The 20,134-nt window shown below is 42.4% G+C and overlaps 1 protein-coding gene, 1 long non-coding RNA gene and 3 pseudogenes across 2 annotated transcripts; 3 read left to right on the top strand and 2 right to left on the bottom strand.

Moving 5' to 3' along the window:
* Nucleotides 1–3,825: 3,825 nt before the first annotated feature.
* Nucleotides 3,826–4,920, bottom strand: LOC139813869 (uncharacterized; annotated as a pseudogene).
* On the bottom strand, nt 4,759–5,717 carry LOC139816682 (E3 ubiquitin-protein ligase rnf146-like; annotated as a pseudogene).
* A 1,795-nt stretch (nt 5,718–7,512) lies between these two features.
* On the top strand, nt 7,513–8,470 carry LOC139813082 (E3 ubiquitin-protein ligase rnf146-like). Its single transcript, XM_071778368.1, has one exon. It carries the CDS (start codon nt 7,753–7,755, stop codon nt 8,296–8,298), a length of 546 nt encoding a protein of 181 aa, XP_071634469.1. The 5' UTR covers nt 7,513–7,752; the 3' UTR covers nt 8,299–8,470.
* A 101-nt stretch (nt 8,471–8,571) lies between these two features.
* LOC139813858 (uncharacterized) lies at nt 8,572–9,404 on the top strand (annotated as a pseudogene).
* A 953-nt stretch (nt 9,405–10,357) lies between these two features.
* On the top strand, nt 10,358–11,453 carry LOC139814140 (uncharacterized). The gene is made up of 2 exons (XR_011732342.1): nt 10,358–10,787; nt 10,854–11,453. It is a non-coding gene; the product is annotated as an uncharacterized lncRNA (long non-coding RNA).
* Nucleotides 11,454–20,134: the final 8,681 nt, after the last annotated feature.

Raw genomic sequence — 20,134 nt, 5'->3', positions numbered from 1 at the left:
GAAACTTCCTCAGACATTTCACTATCATAACATGAATCGTCTGACAATACTGCATCATCATCATCATCAACTTCCATTCCTTCCTCTTCATTTACTTCCATTTCCTCAGGCACTTCCATTTCTTCAGGCACTTCCATTTCTTCCTCGTTTGCTTCAACTTCCATTCTTTCTTCTCCTTCAAAGTGCAATTCTTCGAAATCCATTTTTTCCACACTTGCCCCCCACTACCTTTAAATCTAATGTTTTAAATATTTTAACTGTCTTAAGATGGCGAACGAATTGTATAAGTCGCACAAATAAGCACGCCAACCGACTGCTCTTACTTCTAGTCCTCGACTACAGAGCGTACCATCAAATGCATCCTTCTACATCTCACTATTGTCACATCGTTTGTTTATCATATCTAATTTCATCTCAGCATCCATACAATTGCACCTCCCGAAAAATCTGCGATGTGCAGTTTTGCACGTGTGCAATGAAGTCACCGCGAGACACATATGTTCTCGAAAACGATATCGCGCCATTGACTTTCGGTAATTTGATCTGTAAAACTGCTATTGAACCGCGATCAAACAGCTATCAAACAGCTATTAAACCGCTATTGAACAGCTATCAAACAGCTAAAAACAGCTAAAAACAGCTAAAAAACAGCTATCAAACAGCTATCAAACAGCTATTGAATCGCTATAAAACAGCAAAAAACAGCTAAAAACAGCTACCAAACTGCTCTTGAACAGCAACAAAACAGCTAAAAACAGCTATAAAACAGCTAAAAACAGCTAAAAACAGCTATCAAACAGCTATTGAATCGCTATAAAACAGCAAAAACAGCTAAAAACAGCTACCAAACTGCTCTTGAACAGAGCTCTTGAACAAAACAGCTAAAAACAGCTATAGCAAAAAACAGCTAAAAACAGCTAAAAACAGCTATCAAACAGCTCTTGAACCGCTATGAAACAGCTAAAAACAGCTATCAAACAGTTATTGAACCGCTATGAAACAGCTAAAACAACTAGAAACAGCTATCAAACAGCTATTGAACCGCTATGAAACAGCTAAAACAACTAGAAACAGCTATCAAACAGCTATTGAACCGCTATGAAACAGCTAAAAACAGCTAAAAACAGCTATCAAATAGCTATTGAACCGCTATGAAACAGCTATCAAACAACTAAAACAGCTATCAGTATAACTGCGATCTGTATAACCGCTATTGAACAGCTATCAAACAACTAAAACAGCTATCAGTATAACTGCGATCTGTATAACCGCTATTGAACCGCTATCAAACTTCTTTTAAACAACTAAAAAAACAGCTCTTGAACAGCTAAAACATCTATATTATACCACAAAGTATGTAGGAAAAGGAAATAAAACATTTATATACATACATATATAGTTTATTTCAAAAAATCATAATTTTTTCTGGTGTCGCGACCACCAGTCAAATATTTTTAATACATTTTGTAATGCGCTGGGTGAGGGACGATCACGTTCGTGTTTCGCCGCGCCGCGGAGTCCGCGTGACGTCACACTGCACGCTCGCGTTGTCTCCCCCTCGTAGATGTTTCCCCCGTCCCACGTTCGTCTTCTCGTTCGCGCGGTCTCTTTCCCTCGCGCGTTCTCGCTCGCGATCGCGTATCTTTTCTTCGCCAGCGATATTTAATCGTTCAGATTTTCGCAATATTTAATTTTTAATATTACATTTAAGTAAACGATAAACGAAGACAGTTTTATGACAGGAAATGGGATGAACGGTAAATGAAAAGGAAAAACTTTTTAACCATATTATATGCATTTATTTATCATGTAGCGCATTATACACAATAGTATCCAAAGCGTAGGCTAATAATTCGCAATCAATAATCGAATTTTTTATCATAAACGTCACGCAAGATTGTAACTGCGTTACATTTATCGGTGATACAATTTTGACGTAAAATTGTTACAAACTGTTTAAATTTTTCACTTACACCATGAACATTTTGACATAGTTGAAAATACACATTTTCGACGCAATGTTCTAGTTCAAACAGAAAGAGTACGGTTGACGGTTTCATGTACAGGCTGGTGTCGCACGATGTCAATTTTACAATATCTGCGTCACGTATTTTAACGAGTTCCAAATCTCGAAACGCTAGCGATGATGGCTTCGATGACTACACGAGTCGCTGAATATCTGAACGTTTTTCGACGAATGTCACCCACGTTGCATGAGGCAGAATTATCCGATTGTCACGGTTATCGCCAATAAGTATATCCACAGAGGACATAGGTCCAGCGTTGATTCCAACATCCAAAAATTTATATGTTGTCGATGTCAAGGCAAATCTCCTTCCCAAAATACTTAGTTAGTGTATAACGAGGTTTATCAAAACTGAAAAATACAATTATGTTTATAAAAGTTTTTTGCACAAGTATATACGAAAATTAGCGGTACTTACTCATTGTGCTGTTTCTCGCACGTTTCATCCTGAATCGGAACGTTGTAGTTCATTATGTCCTCATACATATCGAAGTGGCATCGGTAGAATCCTCGGAGCGAATGGGGATACAAATATTAGCGGACCCCATTTTATTTTGCATTCCCCTCCACACTGTAAACAGAGCTCGTTTCCAATAGGCCAATGTGGCACGAGTGATCTCCAGATAATCCCATGTGTTGATCCTTCATCATAAACATCACGAACACTGCCACGAACCATACACCAACATGTTTTAACGTATGAGTCCAGAGCCTCCCAATTATGTTCAGTTCTAGTGATATGCAATACAGAATGCTTGGGACACCATGTGTCATTGCCAGTAAGTACGTTTCGAAATCCAACTTCTCTGCCACGAAGCAAACGCACCATCGACGAGCAATAGCGTCTATCCGTTCCCATACTGTATTTTTTACAGATATATTAACTTTCAACTGTGCAAGTAACTCTCAACTGCGCGAGTAACTCGACTGCGCTCTAGAATCTTCGCAGATATTTTTTCTGCAATCTTAAAAATGCAAGTTTGCATTTCAGCCAAGCGTCGTTGCTGCAGGGTGACCACCATCACCACAATCCACATATATGTTAAATGTGATATATTTGTCAAGAACATACATGTCTCGAGATGATTTCATCGAACACGTGCAAAACTGCAAATTTTGCAATTTTGCATAAGTTAATGGAGCTTATTGTTTACAAGAACATGTCGCGACGTGTTTTGCGATGATACAACTAAAACAGTTATCTGTATAACTGCGATCTGTATAACTGCTATTGAACCGCTATCAAACTATTTTTAAACAACTAAAAACAGCTCTTGAACAGCTAAAACATCTATATTATACTACAAAGTATGTAGGAAAAGGAAATAAAACGTTTATATACATATATAGTTTATTTCAAAAATCATAATTTTTTCTGGTGTCGCGACCACCAGTTAAATATTTTAATACATTTTGTAATGCGCTGGGTGAGGGACGATCACGTTCGCGTTTTCAGGCGCCGCGCCGCGGGGGGGGCGACCGCGTTCGCGTTTTCGCCGCGCCGCGGAGTCCGCGTGACATCATACGCTCCCGCTCGCGTTATCTCTCCTTCGCGCGCGGTCTCTCGCTCCCGGCCCCCTCCGTTCGCGCGCGTCTTCTCGTTCGCGCGGTCTCTCTCCCCCGTTCGCGCGTTTTTCGCTCACGATCGCGTATCTTTTCTTCGCCAACGATATTTAATCGTTTAGATCTTCGCGATATTTAATTTTAATATTACATTTAAGTAACGATAAACGAAGACAGCTTAACGACAAGGAACGGTAAATGAAAAAGAAATTTTTTTAACCATATTATATACTTATTTATTTCTCATGTAGCGCAATATACACAATAGTATCTAAAGCGTAGGCTAATAATTCGCAATCAATAATCAAATTTTTATCATAAACTTCACGCAAGACTTTAACTGCATTACATTTATCGATGATCCAATTTTGGCATAAAATTGTTACAAACTGTTTGAATTTTTCACTTACGCCATGAATATTTTGACATAGTTTAAAATACACATTTTCAACGCAATGTTCTAGTTCGAACAGGAAGAGTACGGTCGACGTTTCATGTACAAGCTGGTGTCGCACGATGTCAATTTTACAATATCTGCGTCGCGTATTTTAACGAGTTCCAATCTCGAAACGCTAGCGATGATGGTGCCGGCGACTGCACGAGTCGCTGAATACCTGCACGTTTTTCGATGAATGTCACCCACGTTGCATGAGGCAGAATTATCCGATTGCCTCGGTTATCGCCAATAAGTATATCCACAGAGGACATAGGTCCAGCGTTGATTCCAACATCCAAAATTTTATATGCGGTCGATGTCAAGGCAAATCTCTTTCCCAAAATACGAGGTGTGTAGCGGGGTTTATCAAAACTGAAAAAAATACAATTATGTTTATAAAAGTTTTTTTTGCACAAGTATATACGAAAATTAGCGGTACTTACTCATTGTGCTGTTTCTCACACGTTTCGTCCTGAATCGGAACGTAGTAGTTCGCACCGTGAGTGTTCATCGTATCTGGAGGCTGTTTATTGCAACGTACTCGAACCGTATCGAACTCTCGACTGCGCGCTAATATTCGCCCAAGGTAGCGATTTGGTTGGATTCTTCCACCAGGTCGCGTTCCGTTTCATTGAGATGTTCCATGTTTTTCATACTGTCTTTTTTCACACACTATTTTTAAATCACGCCACAATCTTCGAAGGAGCACTTGCATGTGACTTGGTCACACGCTGAACAATATCATGTGCAATGTTGAACGTGATTGTGCATGCATGTATATACCCGATATCAAGTATTTGTATAATGCTGTATGAAACCATTGAATATAGTTGAGTATGTTGTTAAATATGGATTTGGAATTGGAATCTTCGATCTTAACGGACAAATAATCCATTTTACAAATGTTATTGTACACCCGAGACACCCTTGCACGGAGCATCTTTTTTATCACGTTTGATATTACGTTTGTAACGTGGGTTGTATTTTCTATATTGACATTTCTTTTCAAAGTCAAATACGTAAAGCATGCCACAGATCAAAAGTTCGCATTGCGCGTCACCTAGTTTGTAAATAGTCTCCAGATCATTGCTTGTCCTCGGATCATATTTCCACCAACCATTTCGACCTTTGTAAAACCATTGATACTCTTCCTCAGGATGTTTCCGATTCCTTCTGAGGCTCCTCCACTTCCACCAGCTGAGGTCTCTCGAGAAATTCCGGTGGGATCTCTTGACGACACATCGGACACCGCTTGCTCTGATTAGCGACACCCTTTACGCACAGATAGCAGTATATATGGCTGCAGGGTAATCGTGCTGGATGGATACATGACTGCAGGCATACTGCGCATTCTGGCACAACAGTGGGACCTTCCTTTTCCTCGGAATCCTTATCCTTCTCTTTAATGCCGCCGCCAGATTTCTCCGGCACGTCGAGCTTCGCTTGCGCCATGGCAGGACGAGTCGCGCGACCGCCGACAGGGTCAGAGTCTCATCCGACGAAGCCCGATACAGCTCTTATGCATGAACGACATAGTGCAAGTGCACCATCCGTTGAATAATAAAAAAAATAGTACGCACTCTTTTGTATGTAAATTTAGTGCAACGATTTCCTCACGCGACACTATTCTTTCAATGACTTCCTTACGACCATCTTCTTCATCGCTGAAATAATCACTGTCATCCGTTAACGCGCGATTCTCGTATACATCTATATCGAAATTATTGCCATCTTTTTTATCGTGAAAAGTATTCCTCTGTATTGAATACTCGGTACCAAAAAAAAATGTAAAATAACCGCTATACTTTTTTCCAATCGATGTACCGACGCGTAGACTATCAAATCACAGACTGTGATTTTGACTCGCTTCATTCTTTCTTATATACTTTTTCTATTGCCTTTTTTTTCTCTCGTTCCAACTAGAGCATCGCGTATCGTTTCTTTTGTTTAAGTGCATGGTGTGCATACACTGCAAATTTTGCAATTTCGCATAAGTCAATGGAGCGATATTGTTTTTTTTTTTAAGAACATGTCGCGACATGTCTCGCGATGATTTCATCAAACACGTGCAAAACTGCAAATTTTGCAAATAGCGCCGATGTATGGCTGCTGCAATTATACAGATCAAATCACCGAAAGTCAATGGCATGATATCGTTTTCAAGAACATACGTGTATCGCAATGTTTAAGAACATGTCTCGCGATGATTTCATCGAACACGTGCAAAACTGCAAATTTTGCAAATTTTGCAAATAGCGCCGATGTATGGCTGCTGCAATTATACAGATCAAATCACCGAAAGTCAATGGCATGATATCGTTTTCAAGAACATACGTGTCTCGCAATGATTTCATCGAACACATGCAAAACTGCAAATCGTACATTTTCGATAAAAAAGCAAACGATGCATCATTAGTAGGATGTAAAATGACGAATCTGGGGGGGGGGGGATACGCTCAGTAGTCGAAAATTGGAAGTCGTCAGTACAACAAATTGTGTTAGAAAAAAGATCGTGTAATAACATGTGTTTGTAAAAATACAGCGAAAAATTAAATTGAAGAGAGCGGCGATAAACATGCATTGTCTCTTGATTGCATTGTCTCTTGATTGCATGTTTATCGCCGCTCTCTTCAATTTAATTTTTCGCTGTATTTTTACAAACACATGTTATTACACGATCTTTTTTCTAACACAATTTGTTGTACTGACGACTTCCAATTTTCGACTACTGAGCGTATCCCCCCCCCCCCAGATTCGTCATTTTACATCCTACTAATGATGCATCGTTTGCTTTTTTATCGAAAATGTACGATTTGCAGTTTTGCATGTGTTCGATGAAATCATTGCGAGACACGTATGTTCTTGAAAACGATATCATGCCATTGACTTTCGGTGATTTGATCTGTATAATTGCAGCAGCCATACATCGGCGCTATTTGCAAAATTTGCAGTTTTGCACGTGTTCGATGAAATCATCGCGAGACATGTTCTTAAACATTGCGATACACGTATGTTCTTGAAAACGATATCATGCCATTGACTTTCGGTGATTTGATCTGTATAATTGCAGCAGCCATACATCGGCGCTATTTGCAAAATTTGCAGTTTTGCATGTGTTCGATGAAATCATCGCGAGACATGTCGCGACATGTTCTTAAAAAAAAAACAATATCGCTCCATTGACTTATGCGAAATTGCAAAATTTGCAGTGTATGCACACCATGCACTAAAACAAAAGAAACGATACGCGATGCTCTAGTTGGAACGAGAGAAAAAAAAAGGCAATAGAAAAAGTATATAAGAAAGAATGAAGCGAGTCAAAATCACAGTCTGTGATTTGATAGTCTACGCGTCGGTACATCGATTGGAAAAAAGTATAGCGGTTATTTTACATTTTTTTTTGGTACCGAGTATTCAATACAGAGGAATACTTTTCACGATAAAAAAGATGGCAATAATTTCGATATAGATGTATACGAGAATCGCGCGTTAACGGATGACAGTGATTATTTCAGCGATGAAGAAGATGGTCGTAAGGAAGTCATTGAAAGAATAGTGTCGCGTGAGGAAATCGTTGCACTAAATTTACATACAAAAGAGTGCGTACTATTTTTTTTATTATTCAACGGATGGTGCACTTGCACTATGTCGTTCATGCATAAGAGCTGTATCGGGCTTCGTCGGATGAGACTCTGACCCTGTCGGCGGTCGCGCGACTCGTCCTGCCATGGCGCAAGCGAAGCTCGACGTGCCGGAGAAATCTGGCGGCGGCATTAAAGAGAAGGATAAGGATTCCGAGGAAAAGGAAGGTCCCACTGTTGTGCCAGAATGCGCAGTATGCCTGCAGTCATGTATCCATCCAGCACGATTACCCTGCAGCCATATATACTGCTATCTGTGCGTAAAGGGTGTCGCTAATCAGAGCAAGCGGTGTCCGATGTGTCGTCAAGAGATCCCACCGGAATTTCTCGAGAGACCTCAGCTGGTGGAAGTGGAGGAGCCTCAGAAGGAATCGGAACATCCTGAGGAAGAGTATCAATGGTTTTACAAAGGTCGAAATGGTTGGTGGAAATATGATCCGAGGACAAGCAATGATCTGGAGACTATTTACAAACTAGGTGACGCGCAATGCGAACTTTTGATCTGTGGCATGCTTTACGTATTTGACTTTGAAAAGAAATGTCAATATAGAAAATACAACCCACGTTACAAACGTAATATCAAACGTGATAAAAAAGATGCTCCGTGCAAGGGTGTCTCGGGTGTACAATAACATTTGTAAAATGGATTATTTGTCCGTTAAGATCGAAGATTCCAATTCCAAATCCATATTTAACAACATACTCAACTATATTCAATGGTTTCATACAGCATTATACAAATACTTGATATCGGGTATATACATGCATGCACAATCACGTTCAACATTGCACATGATATTGTTCAGCGTGTGACCAAGTCACATGCAAGTGCTCCTTCGAAGATTGTGGCGTGATTTAAAAATAGTGTGTGAAAAAAGACAGTATGAAAAACATGGAACATCTCAATGAAACGGAACGCGACCTGGTGGAAGAATCCAACCAAATCGCTACCTTGGGCGAATATTAGCGCGCAGTCGAGAGTTCGATACGGTTCGAGTACGTTGCAATAAACAGCCTCCAGATACGATGAACACTCACGGTGCGAACTACTACGTTCCGATTCAGGACGAAACGTGTGAGAAACAGCACAATGAGTAAGTACCGCTAATTTTCGTATATACTTGTGCAAAAAAAACTTTTATAAACATAATTGTATTTTTTTCAGTTTTGATAAACCCCGCTACACACCTCGTATTTTGGGAAAGAGATTTGCCTTGACATCGACCGCATATAAATTTTTGGATGTTGGAATCAACGCTGGACCTATGTCCTCTGTGGATATACTTATTGGCGATAACCGAGGCAATCGGATAATTCTGCCTCATGCAACGTGGGTGACATTCATCGAAAAACGTGCAGGTATTCAGCGACTCGTGCAGTCGCCGGCACCATCATCGCTAGCGTTTCGAGATTTGGAACTCGTTAAAATACGCGACGCAGATATTGTAAAATTGACATCGTGCGACACCAGCTTGTACATGAAACGTCGACCGTACTCTTCCTGTTCGAACTAGAACATTGCGTTGAAAATGTGTATTTTAAACTATGTCAAAATATTCATGGCGTAAGTGAAAAATTCAAACAGTTTGTAACAATTTTATGCCAAAATTGGATCATCGATAAATGTAATGCAGTTAAAGTCTTGCGTGAAGTTTATGATAAAAATTTGATTATTGATTGCGAATTATTAGCCTACGCTTTAGATACTATTGTGTATATTGCGCTACATGAGAAATAAATAAGTATATAATATGGTTAAAAAAATTTCTTTTTCATTTACCGTTCCTTGTCGTTAAGCTGTCTTCGTTTATCGTTTACTTAAATGTAATATTAAAATTAAATATCGCGAAGATCTAAACGATTAAATATCGTTGGCGAAGAAAAGATACGCGATCGTGAGCGAAAACGCGCGAACGGGGGAGAGAGACCGCGCGAACGAGAAGACGCGCGCGAACGGAGGGGGCCGGGAGCGAGAGACCGCGCGCGAAGGAGAGATAACGCGAGCGGGAGCGTATGATGTCACGCGGACTCCGCGGCGCGGCGAAAACGCGAACGCGGTCGCCCCTCCCCGCGGCGCGGCGCCTGAAAACGCGAACGTGATCGTCCCTCACCCAGCGCATTACAAAATGTATTAAAAATATTTAACTGGTGGTCGCGACACCAGAAAAAATTATGATTTTTGAAATAAACTATATATGTATATAAACGTTTTATTTCCTTTTCCTACATACTTTGTAGTATAATATAGATGTTTTAGCTGTTCAAGAGCTGTTTTTAGTTGTTTAAAAATAGTTTGATAGCGGTTCAATAGCAGTTATACAGATCGCAGTTATACAGATAACTGTTTTAGTTGTATCATCGCAAAACACGTCGCGACATGTTCTTGTAAACAATAAGCTCCATTAACTTATGCAAAATTGCAAAATTTGCAGTTTTGCACGTGTTCGATGAAATCATCTCGAGACATGTATGTTCTTGACAAATATATCACATTTAACATATATGTGGATTGTGGTGATGGTGGTCACCCTGCAGCAACGACGCTTGGCTGAAATGCAAACTTGCATTTTTAAGATTGCAGAAAAAATATCTGCGAAGATTCTAGAGCGCAGTCGAGTTACTCGCGCAGTTGAGAGTTACTTGCACAGTTGAAAGTTAATATATCTGTAAAAAATATAGTATGGGAACGGATAGACGCTATTGCTCGTCGATGGTGCGTTTGCTTCGTGGCAGAGAAGTTGGATTTCGAAACGTACTTACTGGCAATGACACATGGTGTCCCAAGCATTCTGTATTGCATATCACTAGAACTGAACATAATTGGGAGGCTCTGGACTCATACGTTAAAACATGTTGGTGTATGGTTCGTGGCAGTGTTCGTGATGTTTATGATGAAGGATCAACACATGGGATTATCTGGAGATCACTCGTGCCACATTGGCCTATTGGAAACGAGCTCTGTTTACAGTGTGGAGGGGAATGCAAAATAAAATGGGGTCCGCTAATATTTGTATCCCCATTCGCTCCGAGGATTCTACCGATGCCACTTCGATATGTATGAGGACATAATGAACTACAACGTTCCGATTCAGGATGAAACGTGCGAGAAACAGCACAATGAGTAAGTACCGCTAATTTTCGTATATACTTGTGCAAAAACTTTTATAAACATAATTGTATTTTTCAGTTTTGATAAACCTCGTTATACACTAACTAAGTATTTTGGGAAGGAGATTTGCCTTGACATCGACAACATATAAATTTTTGGATGTTGGAATCAACGCTGGACCTATGTCCTCTGTGGATATACTTATTGGCGATAACCGTGACAATCGGATAATTCTGCCTCATGCAACGTGGGTGACATTCGTCGAAAAACGTTCAGATATTCAGCGACTCGTGTAGTCATCGAAGCCATCATCGCTAGCGTTTCGAGATTTGGAACTCGTTAAAATACGTGACGCAGATATTGTAAAATTGACATCGTGCGACACCAGCCTGTACATGAAACCGTCAACCGTACTCTTTCTGTTTGAACTAGAACATTGCGTCGAAAATGTGTATTTTCAACTATGTCAAAATGTTCATGGTGTAAGTGAAAAATTTAAACAGTTTGTAACAATTTTACGTCAAAATTGTATCACCGATAAATGTAACGCAGTTACAATCTTGCGTGACGTTTATGATAAAAATTCGATTATTGATTGCGAATTATTAGCCTACGCTTTGGATACTATTGTGTATAATGCGCTACATGATAAATAAATGCATATAATATGGTTAAAAAGTTTTTCCTTTTCATTTACCGTTCATCCCATTTCCTGTCATAAAACTGTCTTCGTTTATCGTTTACTTAAATGTAATATTAAAAATTAAATATTGCGAAAATCTGAACGATTAAATATCGCTGGCGAAGAAAAGATACGCGATCGCGAGCGAGAACGCGCGAGGGAAAGAGACCGCGCGAACGAGAAGACGAACGTGGGACGGGGGAAACATCTACGAGGGGGAGACAACGCGAGCGTGCAGTGTGACGTCACGCGGACTCCGCGGCGCGGCGAAACACGAACGTGATCGTCCCTCACCCAGCGCATTACAAAATGTATTAAAAATATTTGACTGGTGGTCGCGACACCAGAAAAAATTATGATTTTTTGAAATAAACTATATATGTATGTATATAAATGTTTTATTTCCTTTTCCTACATACTTTGTGGTATAATATAGATGTTTTAGCTGTTCAAGAGCTGTTTTTTTAGTTGTTTAAAAGAAGTTTGATAGCGGTTCAATAGCGGTTATACAGATCGCAGTTATACTGATAGCTGTTTTAGTTGTTTGATAGCTGTTCAATAGCGGTTATACAGATCGCAGTTATACTGATAGCTGTTTTAGTTGTTTGATAGCTGTTTCATAGCGGTTCAATAGCTATTTGATAGCTGTTTTTAGCTGTTTTTAGCTGTTTCATAGCGGTTCAATAGCTGTTTGATAGCTGTTTCTAGTTGTTTTAGCTGTTTCATAGCGGTTCAATAGCTGTTTGATAGCTGTTTCTAGTTGTTTTAGCTGTTTCATAGCGGTTCAATAACTGTTTGATAGCTGTTTTTAGCTGTTTCATAGCGGTTCAAGAGCTGTTTGATAGCTGTTTTTAGCTGTTTTTAGCTGTTTTTTGCTGTTTCATAGCGGTTCAAGAGCTGTTTGATAGCTGTTTTTAGCTGTTTTTTGCTGTTTCATAGCTGTTCAAGAGCTGTTTGGTTGCTGTTCAAGAGCAGTTTGGTAGCTGTTTTTAGCTGTTTTTTGCTGTTTTATAGCGATTCAATAGCTGTTTGATAGCTGTTTTTAGCTGTTTTTAGCTGTTTTATAGCTGTTTTTAGCTGTTTTGTTGCTGTTCAAGAGCAGTTTGGTAGCTGTTTTTAGCTGTTTTTTGCTGTTTTATAGCGATTCAATAGCTGTTTGATAGCTGTTTGATAGCTGTTTTTTAGCTGTTTTTAGCTGTTTTTAGCTGTTTGATAGCTGTTCAATAGCGGTTTAATAGCTGTTTGATAGCTGTTTGATCGCGGTTCAATAGCAGTTTTACAGATCAAATTACCGAAAGTCACTGGCGCGATATCGTTTTCGAGAACATATGTGTCTCGCGGTGACTTCATTGCACACGTGCAAAACTGCACATCGCAGATTTTTCGGGAGGTGCAATTGTATGGATGCTGAGATGAAATTAGATATGATAAACAAACGATGTGACAATAGTGAGATGTAGAAGGATGCATTTGATGGTACGCTCTGTAGTCGAGGACTAGAAGTAAGAGCAGTCGGTTGGCGTGCTTATTTGTGCGACTTATACAATTCGTTCGCCATCTTAAGACAGTTAAAATATTTAAAACATTAGATTTAAAGGTAGTGGGGGGCAAGTGTGGAAAAAATGGATTTCGAAGAATTGCACTTTGAAGGAGAAGAAAGAATGGAAGTTGAAGCAAACGAGGAAGAAATGGAAGTGCCTGAAGAAATGGAAGTGCCTGAGGAAATGGAAGTAAATGAAGAGGAAGGAATGGAAGTTGATGATGATGATGATGCAGTATTGTCAGACGATTCATGTTATGATAGTGAAATGTCTGAGGATGTTTCGGATGAAATATTCAGAGTCATGAATCAGGCTGAAGTCAATGCGTTAAATCCTCTTACAAGGATGTGCTGCACGTATTTTTACTTTACTCCAGGACAGACAAAGTTTTGTGCGTCATGCATCGTGAGAATCGGTGGATTATTCTCGATGCTGTATGCTTGTCGTAAACATGACACCAGGCGGTATATTCTGATGAACGGCCTCTTTTGTTCATCGTGTGGGGGGCCACTATTCCTCATTTCAACATGTAATATGTGTCCTATGTGTGTTTTCGTGTAAATATCGACTGTTTAGACCGCAGTATTTTTAAAAATATTTTAAGTGTATATTATCTAAAATTAAGAGACCTATACTGCTAAGAGACTAACAATAAGTGTAACAATAAATTTAACAATAAAAAGACAATCAATGTTGTGTGACACACAGTGCGGAAGGTGACTGAGAGCCGGGAGGTGGTATCCAGCGATGGTAAGCAATTTTTTTACAATATAAACGTGATTGCGGACCCCCTCGCTCCGTGGCACCCGAAAACGCGAACGCTCCGCGGCGCGGCGAAAACGCGGACCCCCTCGCCCCGCGGCGCGGCGAAAACGCGGTCGCCCCGCGGCGCCGGAAAACGCGGACCCCTTCGCCCCGCGGCGCTGGAAAACGCGATTCCCCCTTCCCCTCTCCCGCGGCGCCTGAAAAACGCGGTTTCCCTCTCCCCCTACCCCGCGGCGCCCGAAAAACGCGGTTCCCCCCTTCCCCCTCCTCCCGCGGCGCCCGAAACACGCGGTTCCCCCTTTCCCTTCCCCCGCGGCGCCCGAAACGCGCGGTTCCCCCTTCCCCTCCCCCGCAGCGCCCGAAACGCGCGGTTCCTTCCTCCCCCTCCCCCCGCGGTCCCCCCGCGGTTCCCCCTCGCCGCCCCCCCCCGCGACCCCCCCCCCGCGGTTCCCCCCTCGCCCCTCACCCCCCCTCGCCCTCGGTCCCCCCCCCCCCGCCCGCGGTTCCCCCCCGCCCCTCACCCCCCCTCGGAGCCCCTGGGTTAGAACTCTCCTAGCTTACCTACTGCGATCCGACCGCGTAAACATGGGGTTTGCCGGACACCCGGCAAAACACAATAGGGAAGCGTCGTAGCGCCGAACGTCATTAACTGCCGCTAGAGGGATTACGCCTCACCGACCTCCAGAAGCTGTCGCGAGAAAGATCCGATCGCGCAAACCCCAGGTTTGCCGGACACGTCACGCAATGACAAACGCGGCGACGCAGCGTGAAGAGCCGTGAACTGCCGCCAGAGGGAGGCTTCACCGACCTCTGGAGATTGGCGCGAACGCGATCCGCCCGTGCAAACATCCGGTTTGCCGGACAGGGATTAATATGGTGAACGAGGAGGCGTAACATAACGATACGATATATGCATGCTCGGGGGAGGTAAACAAACCCCAGGGACCAGTCGCGCACGCATTCTGACCGCGCAAACACTCGGTTTGCCGGACAGACATAAAATATCGAACCGAGCGTCGGACCGAGCCGAGAATCGATATGCTCAATCAGGGAAGGTCGGGAAGACTTACGAATCCATCGCGAGCAAGATCTGACCGCGCAAACACCCGGTTTGCCGGACAGACACGATACTCTAAACCGAGCGTCGGATCGGTACACTATTAAATATGCGTGCTCAGGGAAGGTCGAGAGGACACCCGAATCAATCGCGAGCGCGATCTGACCGCGCAAACACCCGGTTTGCCGGACAGATGCCAAGGACTAGCGTTGCGTCACCAGGGACACCTGGTACACCCGATAGTCAAAACGCGATCAAAATCCGACCGTCCTAACGAGGGGTTGTCCGGACAGTCCGGACAACTAGCAGTTCTGGACGTCGGCTGCAGGAAGTCAGGCCGGAATGCGATCGGTACGGGCCTAGAGAACGGGCAGACGGGTCGTCGCCATCGGCGGACGTTTTGAACGCGATCCGGGCGTCTTCCCCAGGAAGTCGATGCGAAATCGTAATGAGGGACATCGAATGGACCTTGCGCACAGGTCGACGTCGGCCAAAGGTCGATATTATAAAAGTTGATTTGTCGCTACCCGGAAGTCGAAAGAGCGCGACGCATATAGTGTACTAGCGTTGGAAATTTCCATCGCGAACATCTGGCGCACACCTGGTGTGCCGAAGCGCGTAAACACCTATTGTTCGAGCATCGTCATGGAAATTTCCAGAGAGGAGAAAGCGGCCGAGACCCTATGGAAGGGGAAAAACCCGGAGGTAGGGAGCCCGGGAGAGCAACGTTTCTCGAGGCAGTCTCTCGTGGGCGCTCGAAGGTAGCAATCTCGCGCGTATTATACCGGCGTATCGTTGAAGAATATTCGCGAACGCGAAACGGAATACGAATAATTAAGCCTACCTCAGTGTCTATTAACAAACGGGAACGCCCGCCAACAGCGTTACGTGACGTCGATACGAAAGACGTACGGGTTATCGCGTACCTTAACCGTGATATCGCACTTTGCGAGACGTGCGACCGCCATCTTATGTGGCAATCGTTAATTGTGAACCACCAACATTGTGCAACTATAGTTAACAATAAAAGCAATCATTATTTGCAAAAATCCAGACGAAAATATCTTTACTTACCCGGAAACTTACCTGAACAAGCGATTGTCCGGCCATCTTGGTGATTGCGTGGACCGATCTCAAGGTCATCACAGATGCTACTTCAGAGGAGGCCACTGATGAGGCAACCGTAGCGGAAACCTAAAAAAAGTTGATATTAGTCATAGTTACGCGGACAGTTCTCGTACTTACCTGGTTGTCCGGCTATCTCCCAGACGCGTTGATCCTGGACATCGGTGAGTAGCGGTGATCCATGACATCGGCGATGGTGATGAAGCAGCTGTCGACGAATCCTGAAAATAAAGGAGAATTAGTAGCGTTGTACTTGGATTAATGTCGGGACTTAGCCGATCAAGCGGTTGTCCGGCTATCATGGTTCCACAGTTGAGGTAGATGAATGGTTGATAGTGGAGACGATTGGCAGAGCATCCCAGAGGAGGCAACCGTGGCGGGAATCTAAAAAGTCAACGGGTTAAGGAGATTTTACCTGATCAAGCAGCTGTCCGGCTAACAGGTATCCCTGGCTGGCCGATTGAGGTCATACCTAGCGGTATCCAGAGCTCAGGCGATGCTTATCGAGCAGTTGTGGCGGGATTGAAAAAATAAAATTGTTTAAACAAATTGTTCACATTTTGGCTGATTTTCATTACGAATACCTACCTTCTCGGTACATAAAGGTTAAACCGAGTGGCGACCGATGACTAATAGGACAAAATAGCGTACCCCGTGGCCCGATTATGCATCGTTCGGTCACAACCCAACTCAAACTCAACAGCAATTAGCAGAAGCATTACATGTGTCACAAGAAACAATCAGCAGACGTTTACGAGCAATGGGGAAGATCAATAAAATCGGTAAATGGGTCCCACACGATTTGAATGAACGTCAAATGGAAAATCGCAAAGTCACTTGTGAAATGCTGCTTCAACGCCACGAAAGGAAATCATTTTTGTATCGAATTGTGACGGGTGACGAAAAATTAATTTCCCTTGTACGTGTTTTTATTTTTTTTATCAAAAAACCGGAAAAAACTTATGCATACACCTGATATATACACGATTCGTTGCAAGCCCAAGTTTTGGCGTCGTCGCCCTCTGCCTTCTCGAATGAGCCTGAATTTCTCATTCTTGATGTACGAGGTAATGCATGCGAGCCTCTATTGTTCACCTCTATGTATCGGAGACCTAGAGGAAGAAACTTTGCTAAGTTCGTTGACACCCTTACTACATATATGCAAAACTATAAACATATTATCATTTCAGGTGACCTTAACTGTAATCTCCTTGCCTCTTCATACGAATCTAATCACCTTAAGGATATGGTCTCTCAATTGTCCCTCAACATTGTTGAGTCGCAGCCGACTTTCCATACTCGTTTTTCAGACTCATGGCTTGATGTTTTTATAGTCGATAGTTTAGATAAGATTTTATTGTTTCGCAAGTCTGAGACCCCCTTTATTAATGGTCATGATCTTATTGAGTTAACCTATTCTTTTGATGTTCCGCCCTACTCGAACCGTACTCTGGTTCGACGTAGCTACAAGAGATTTGACAGACAGGGATTCATTGATACTCTCATCTCTGCGTTGTCTTCATCTTTCTCGAGAGATTTTGGGCAGATGAGTCTTGGCGAGTCTGACTTGGATGATCTCTTGGGCACTATTACCGGTGATTTCAGGGCCAGCCTTGACCTGTATGCACTTATTCACACTTTTCACGTATCTCGTCCGTCTGCGCCCTGGCTCACTGGTGCTCTTGCTCAGAGGATTCGGCACCGGAACCGACTTTATAGCATAGCCCGTAGATCTGGCAATGTTCTCGATCTTCATATTTACAGGGCATTTAGGAACAGTCTCACTCTAGACTTGAGGAAAGCCAGAGAACACTTCAACATGGAGAGGTTAGGCTCTATTTCTGATCCTTCCAAGATATGGCGTATTCTTGCAAATCTTGGTCTTATTGAATCACCTCTTTCTTCTCCTCTCAACTTTTTTTCACGCGATCTTCTGAATGCATATTATGCCTCTATCTCTAATTGCTATCTCTCCTGTTCGCAGTCTCAATTTTCTGACATCCTCTCATCAATAGTACCAGACGAACCACTTTTCAGTTTTTCCCAGATAACTCTTGACAATCTCTGTTCCTTAGTGGCTTCCCCTTCTACTGTCTCTCTGGCCTCAGGTTGCGATCAGTTACCACTTCATGCCTTAGCCCTCGCCCTGCCTCATATTGGCAATCTCTTAATATCTTTTTTCAATTGTTGCCTTAAAATAGGTTATTTCCCTTCAGCGTGGAAACGTGCCATATTGCGCCCGTTATCAAAAGTTAAATCGCCTGTTACCCCCTCTGACACCAGGCCTATAGCCAATCTGTGTGAGCTCTCCAAGTGGTTCGAAAAGATACTACACAGTCAGATCGTAGATTTTATTAATTCTCACCACATCCTCGATGAACGGCAATCAGGATTCGTAAGGGTTATTCCACCCTGTCTGCTCTTCTGCGATTGCTTCATGATATTAAAAGCGGTGTTGATGTGGGCGAGGTATTGATCCTTGTTCTTTTTTATTTTAGCAAGGCATTCGACACTGTCTGTCATCAGCTACTTCTGACTAAATTAAGGAAATTAGGGTTTTCCGATCTTACTCTTAAACTAATTTTCTCATATCTTACAGGCTGCTTACAAGCTGTTGTTGATCTCGATGGTGAGCTCTCTGACTGGCTGTCGGTCACCTCTGGTGTCCCGCAAGGATCCGTCCTTGGCCCCCTCCTTTTTTCCTTATTCATCAACGACATTGGAGCTTTCCTCAGGTTCACCAGGTACTTGATTTTTGCTGATGACACGCAGATTTATCGCAGGTGTCTTTTCGCTCAGCTTAATACTGCATTGCAGCTAGTGGCGCATGATGTGGGCGTCATTTCCGAATTTGCTGCTACCAATGGACTAACTCTTAACCTTACTAAATCTAAGGTCTTGGGTAGCAGACGTTATGTACAGCAATTAAATATTAATGACTTACCTTTTATTTCAGTTAATGACGCGTCTATTCCATTTGTTAACGAGACGCGGAACTTGGGAGTCTTCATCCGCTCTGACCTGTCTTGGGAGGGCCACGTTTCACATATTTCTAAGAGGGTACACTTCACGCTTTATAAACTAAAGTTTCATAAGAACTCTCTATCATTAAATCTACGCGTGAAACTAGTGACCTCGTTGATTTGGCCCTTGCTCGACTGTTGTTCCCTCGTTTACAATGACGCCTCTAAAGAGCTTAACATCAAGCTCCAGAGGCTCATTAATTGCGCGATTCGCTTCATTTACAACCTAAGACGTGATGAACACATCACGCCTTACCGACATCGACTCGGTTGGTTGTCGGTAAAAAATAGACGCTTGTATTTTCTGGGTATAGAGATGTACAAGGTTTATCACAACAAGTCTCCCAGCTACCTTTCTGAAATCTTCAGCGATTCTGATTCCTCTGTCAGGCGATCATCACGTCTGGCAGTACAACACACCTTCCATGTTCCCACTCATAGAACCGATTCATATCAAAGGTCCTTCCATTTGGCAGGCGTCTACATGTGGAACTCTCTTCCTAGCTATATTGTGTCATCACCGTCCATTGCCGAATTTAAAAATAAACTACATGATCACTTTTTCTCGCTCGAACTTAGCTCTGTTCAGAGTTCCACTGCAGGCCTTTCAACTGCTTAGTGTTTCTTCCTTTAGGGGTGTCAACGCATTGTACATTTGTTCTTCAGGTTTAATTACTCTTAAGTTCTCATTTTATTTATTTTGTTTTCGATTCTCTTGAATATGTCTCAGCAACTCTGAGGTTGCAACCTGTTTGTAAAGTTGAGTTTCGTGCGTCCTTCGTGAGTGACGGGTTGCATGCGCCAAAATTTTTTCTCACATTTTATTTTTTTTTTTTCATACCTTAGTTTTGACGCATTCGGCTCGTCCTTCATTGGAGGAGCATCGAGTCCTCATCTCCAGCGTCAACGTAACTTACATCCGCAGATATCAGATATAAAATATTAGATATCATTATTATTGTTCTTACTTTTATTTTATTTTATTTTTATATATACGTTTATACATTTATTTGTCATTAATTTGCCTAAAGTCACTGGCTAGGGCATAATAAATACCATCAATCAATCAATCAATCAATCAATCTCTCTCTCTCTCTCTCTCTCTCTCTCTGAGTGTGAGTATTGGTGGTGGTCAGATTTTCTCGCTCCTGTTTCAAGCTAACATT

This window comes from Temnothorax longispinosus, chromosome 1 (genome assembly GCF_030848805.1).
Source record: "Temnothorax longispinosus isolate EJ_2023e chromosome 1, Tlon_JGU_v1, whole genome shotgun sequence".
NCBI lineage: Eukaryota > Metazoa > Arthropoda > Insecta > Hymenoptera > Formicidae > Temnothorax > Temnothorax longispinosus.
The sequence above is the reverse complement of the archived record's forward strand: the minus strand, read 5'-3'. Positions and strand labels throughout refer to the sequence as shown.

Coding starts and splice junctions, on each gene's coding strand:
- LOC139813082 (XM_071778368.1), top strand. CDS start 7,753: ATGGCGCAAGCGAAGCTCGACGTGCCGGAGAAATCTGGCGGCGGCATT.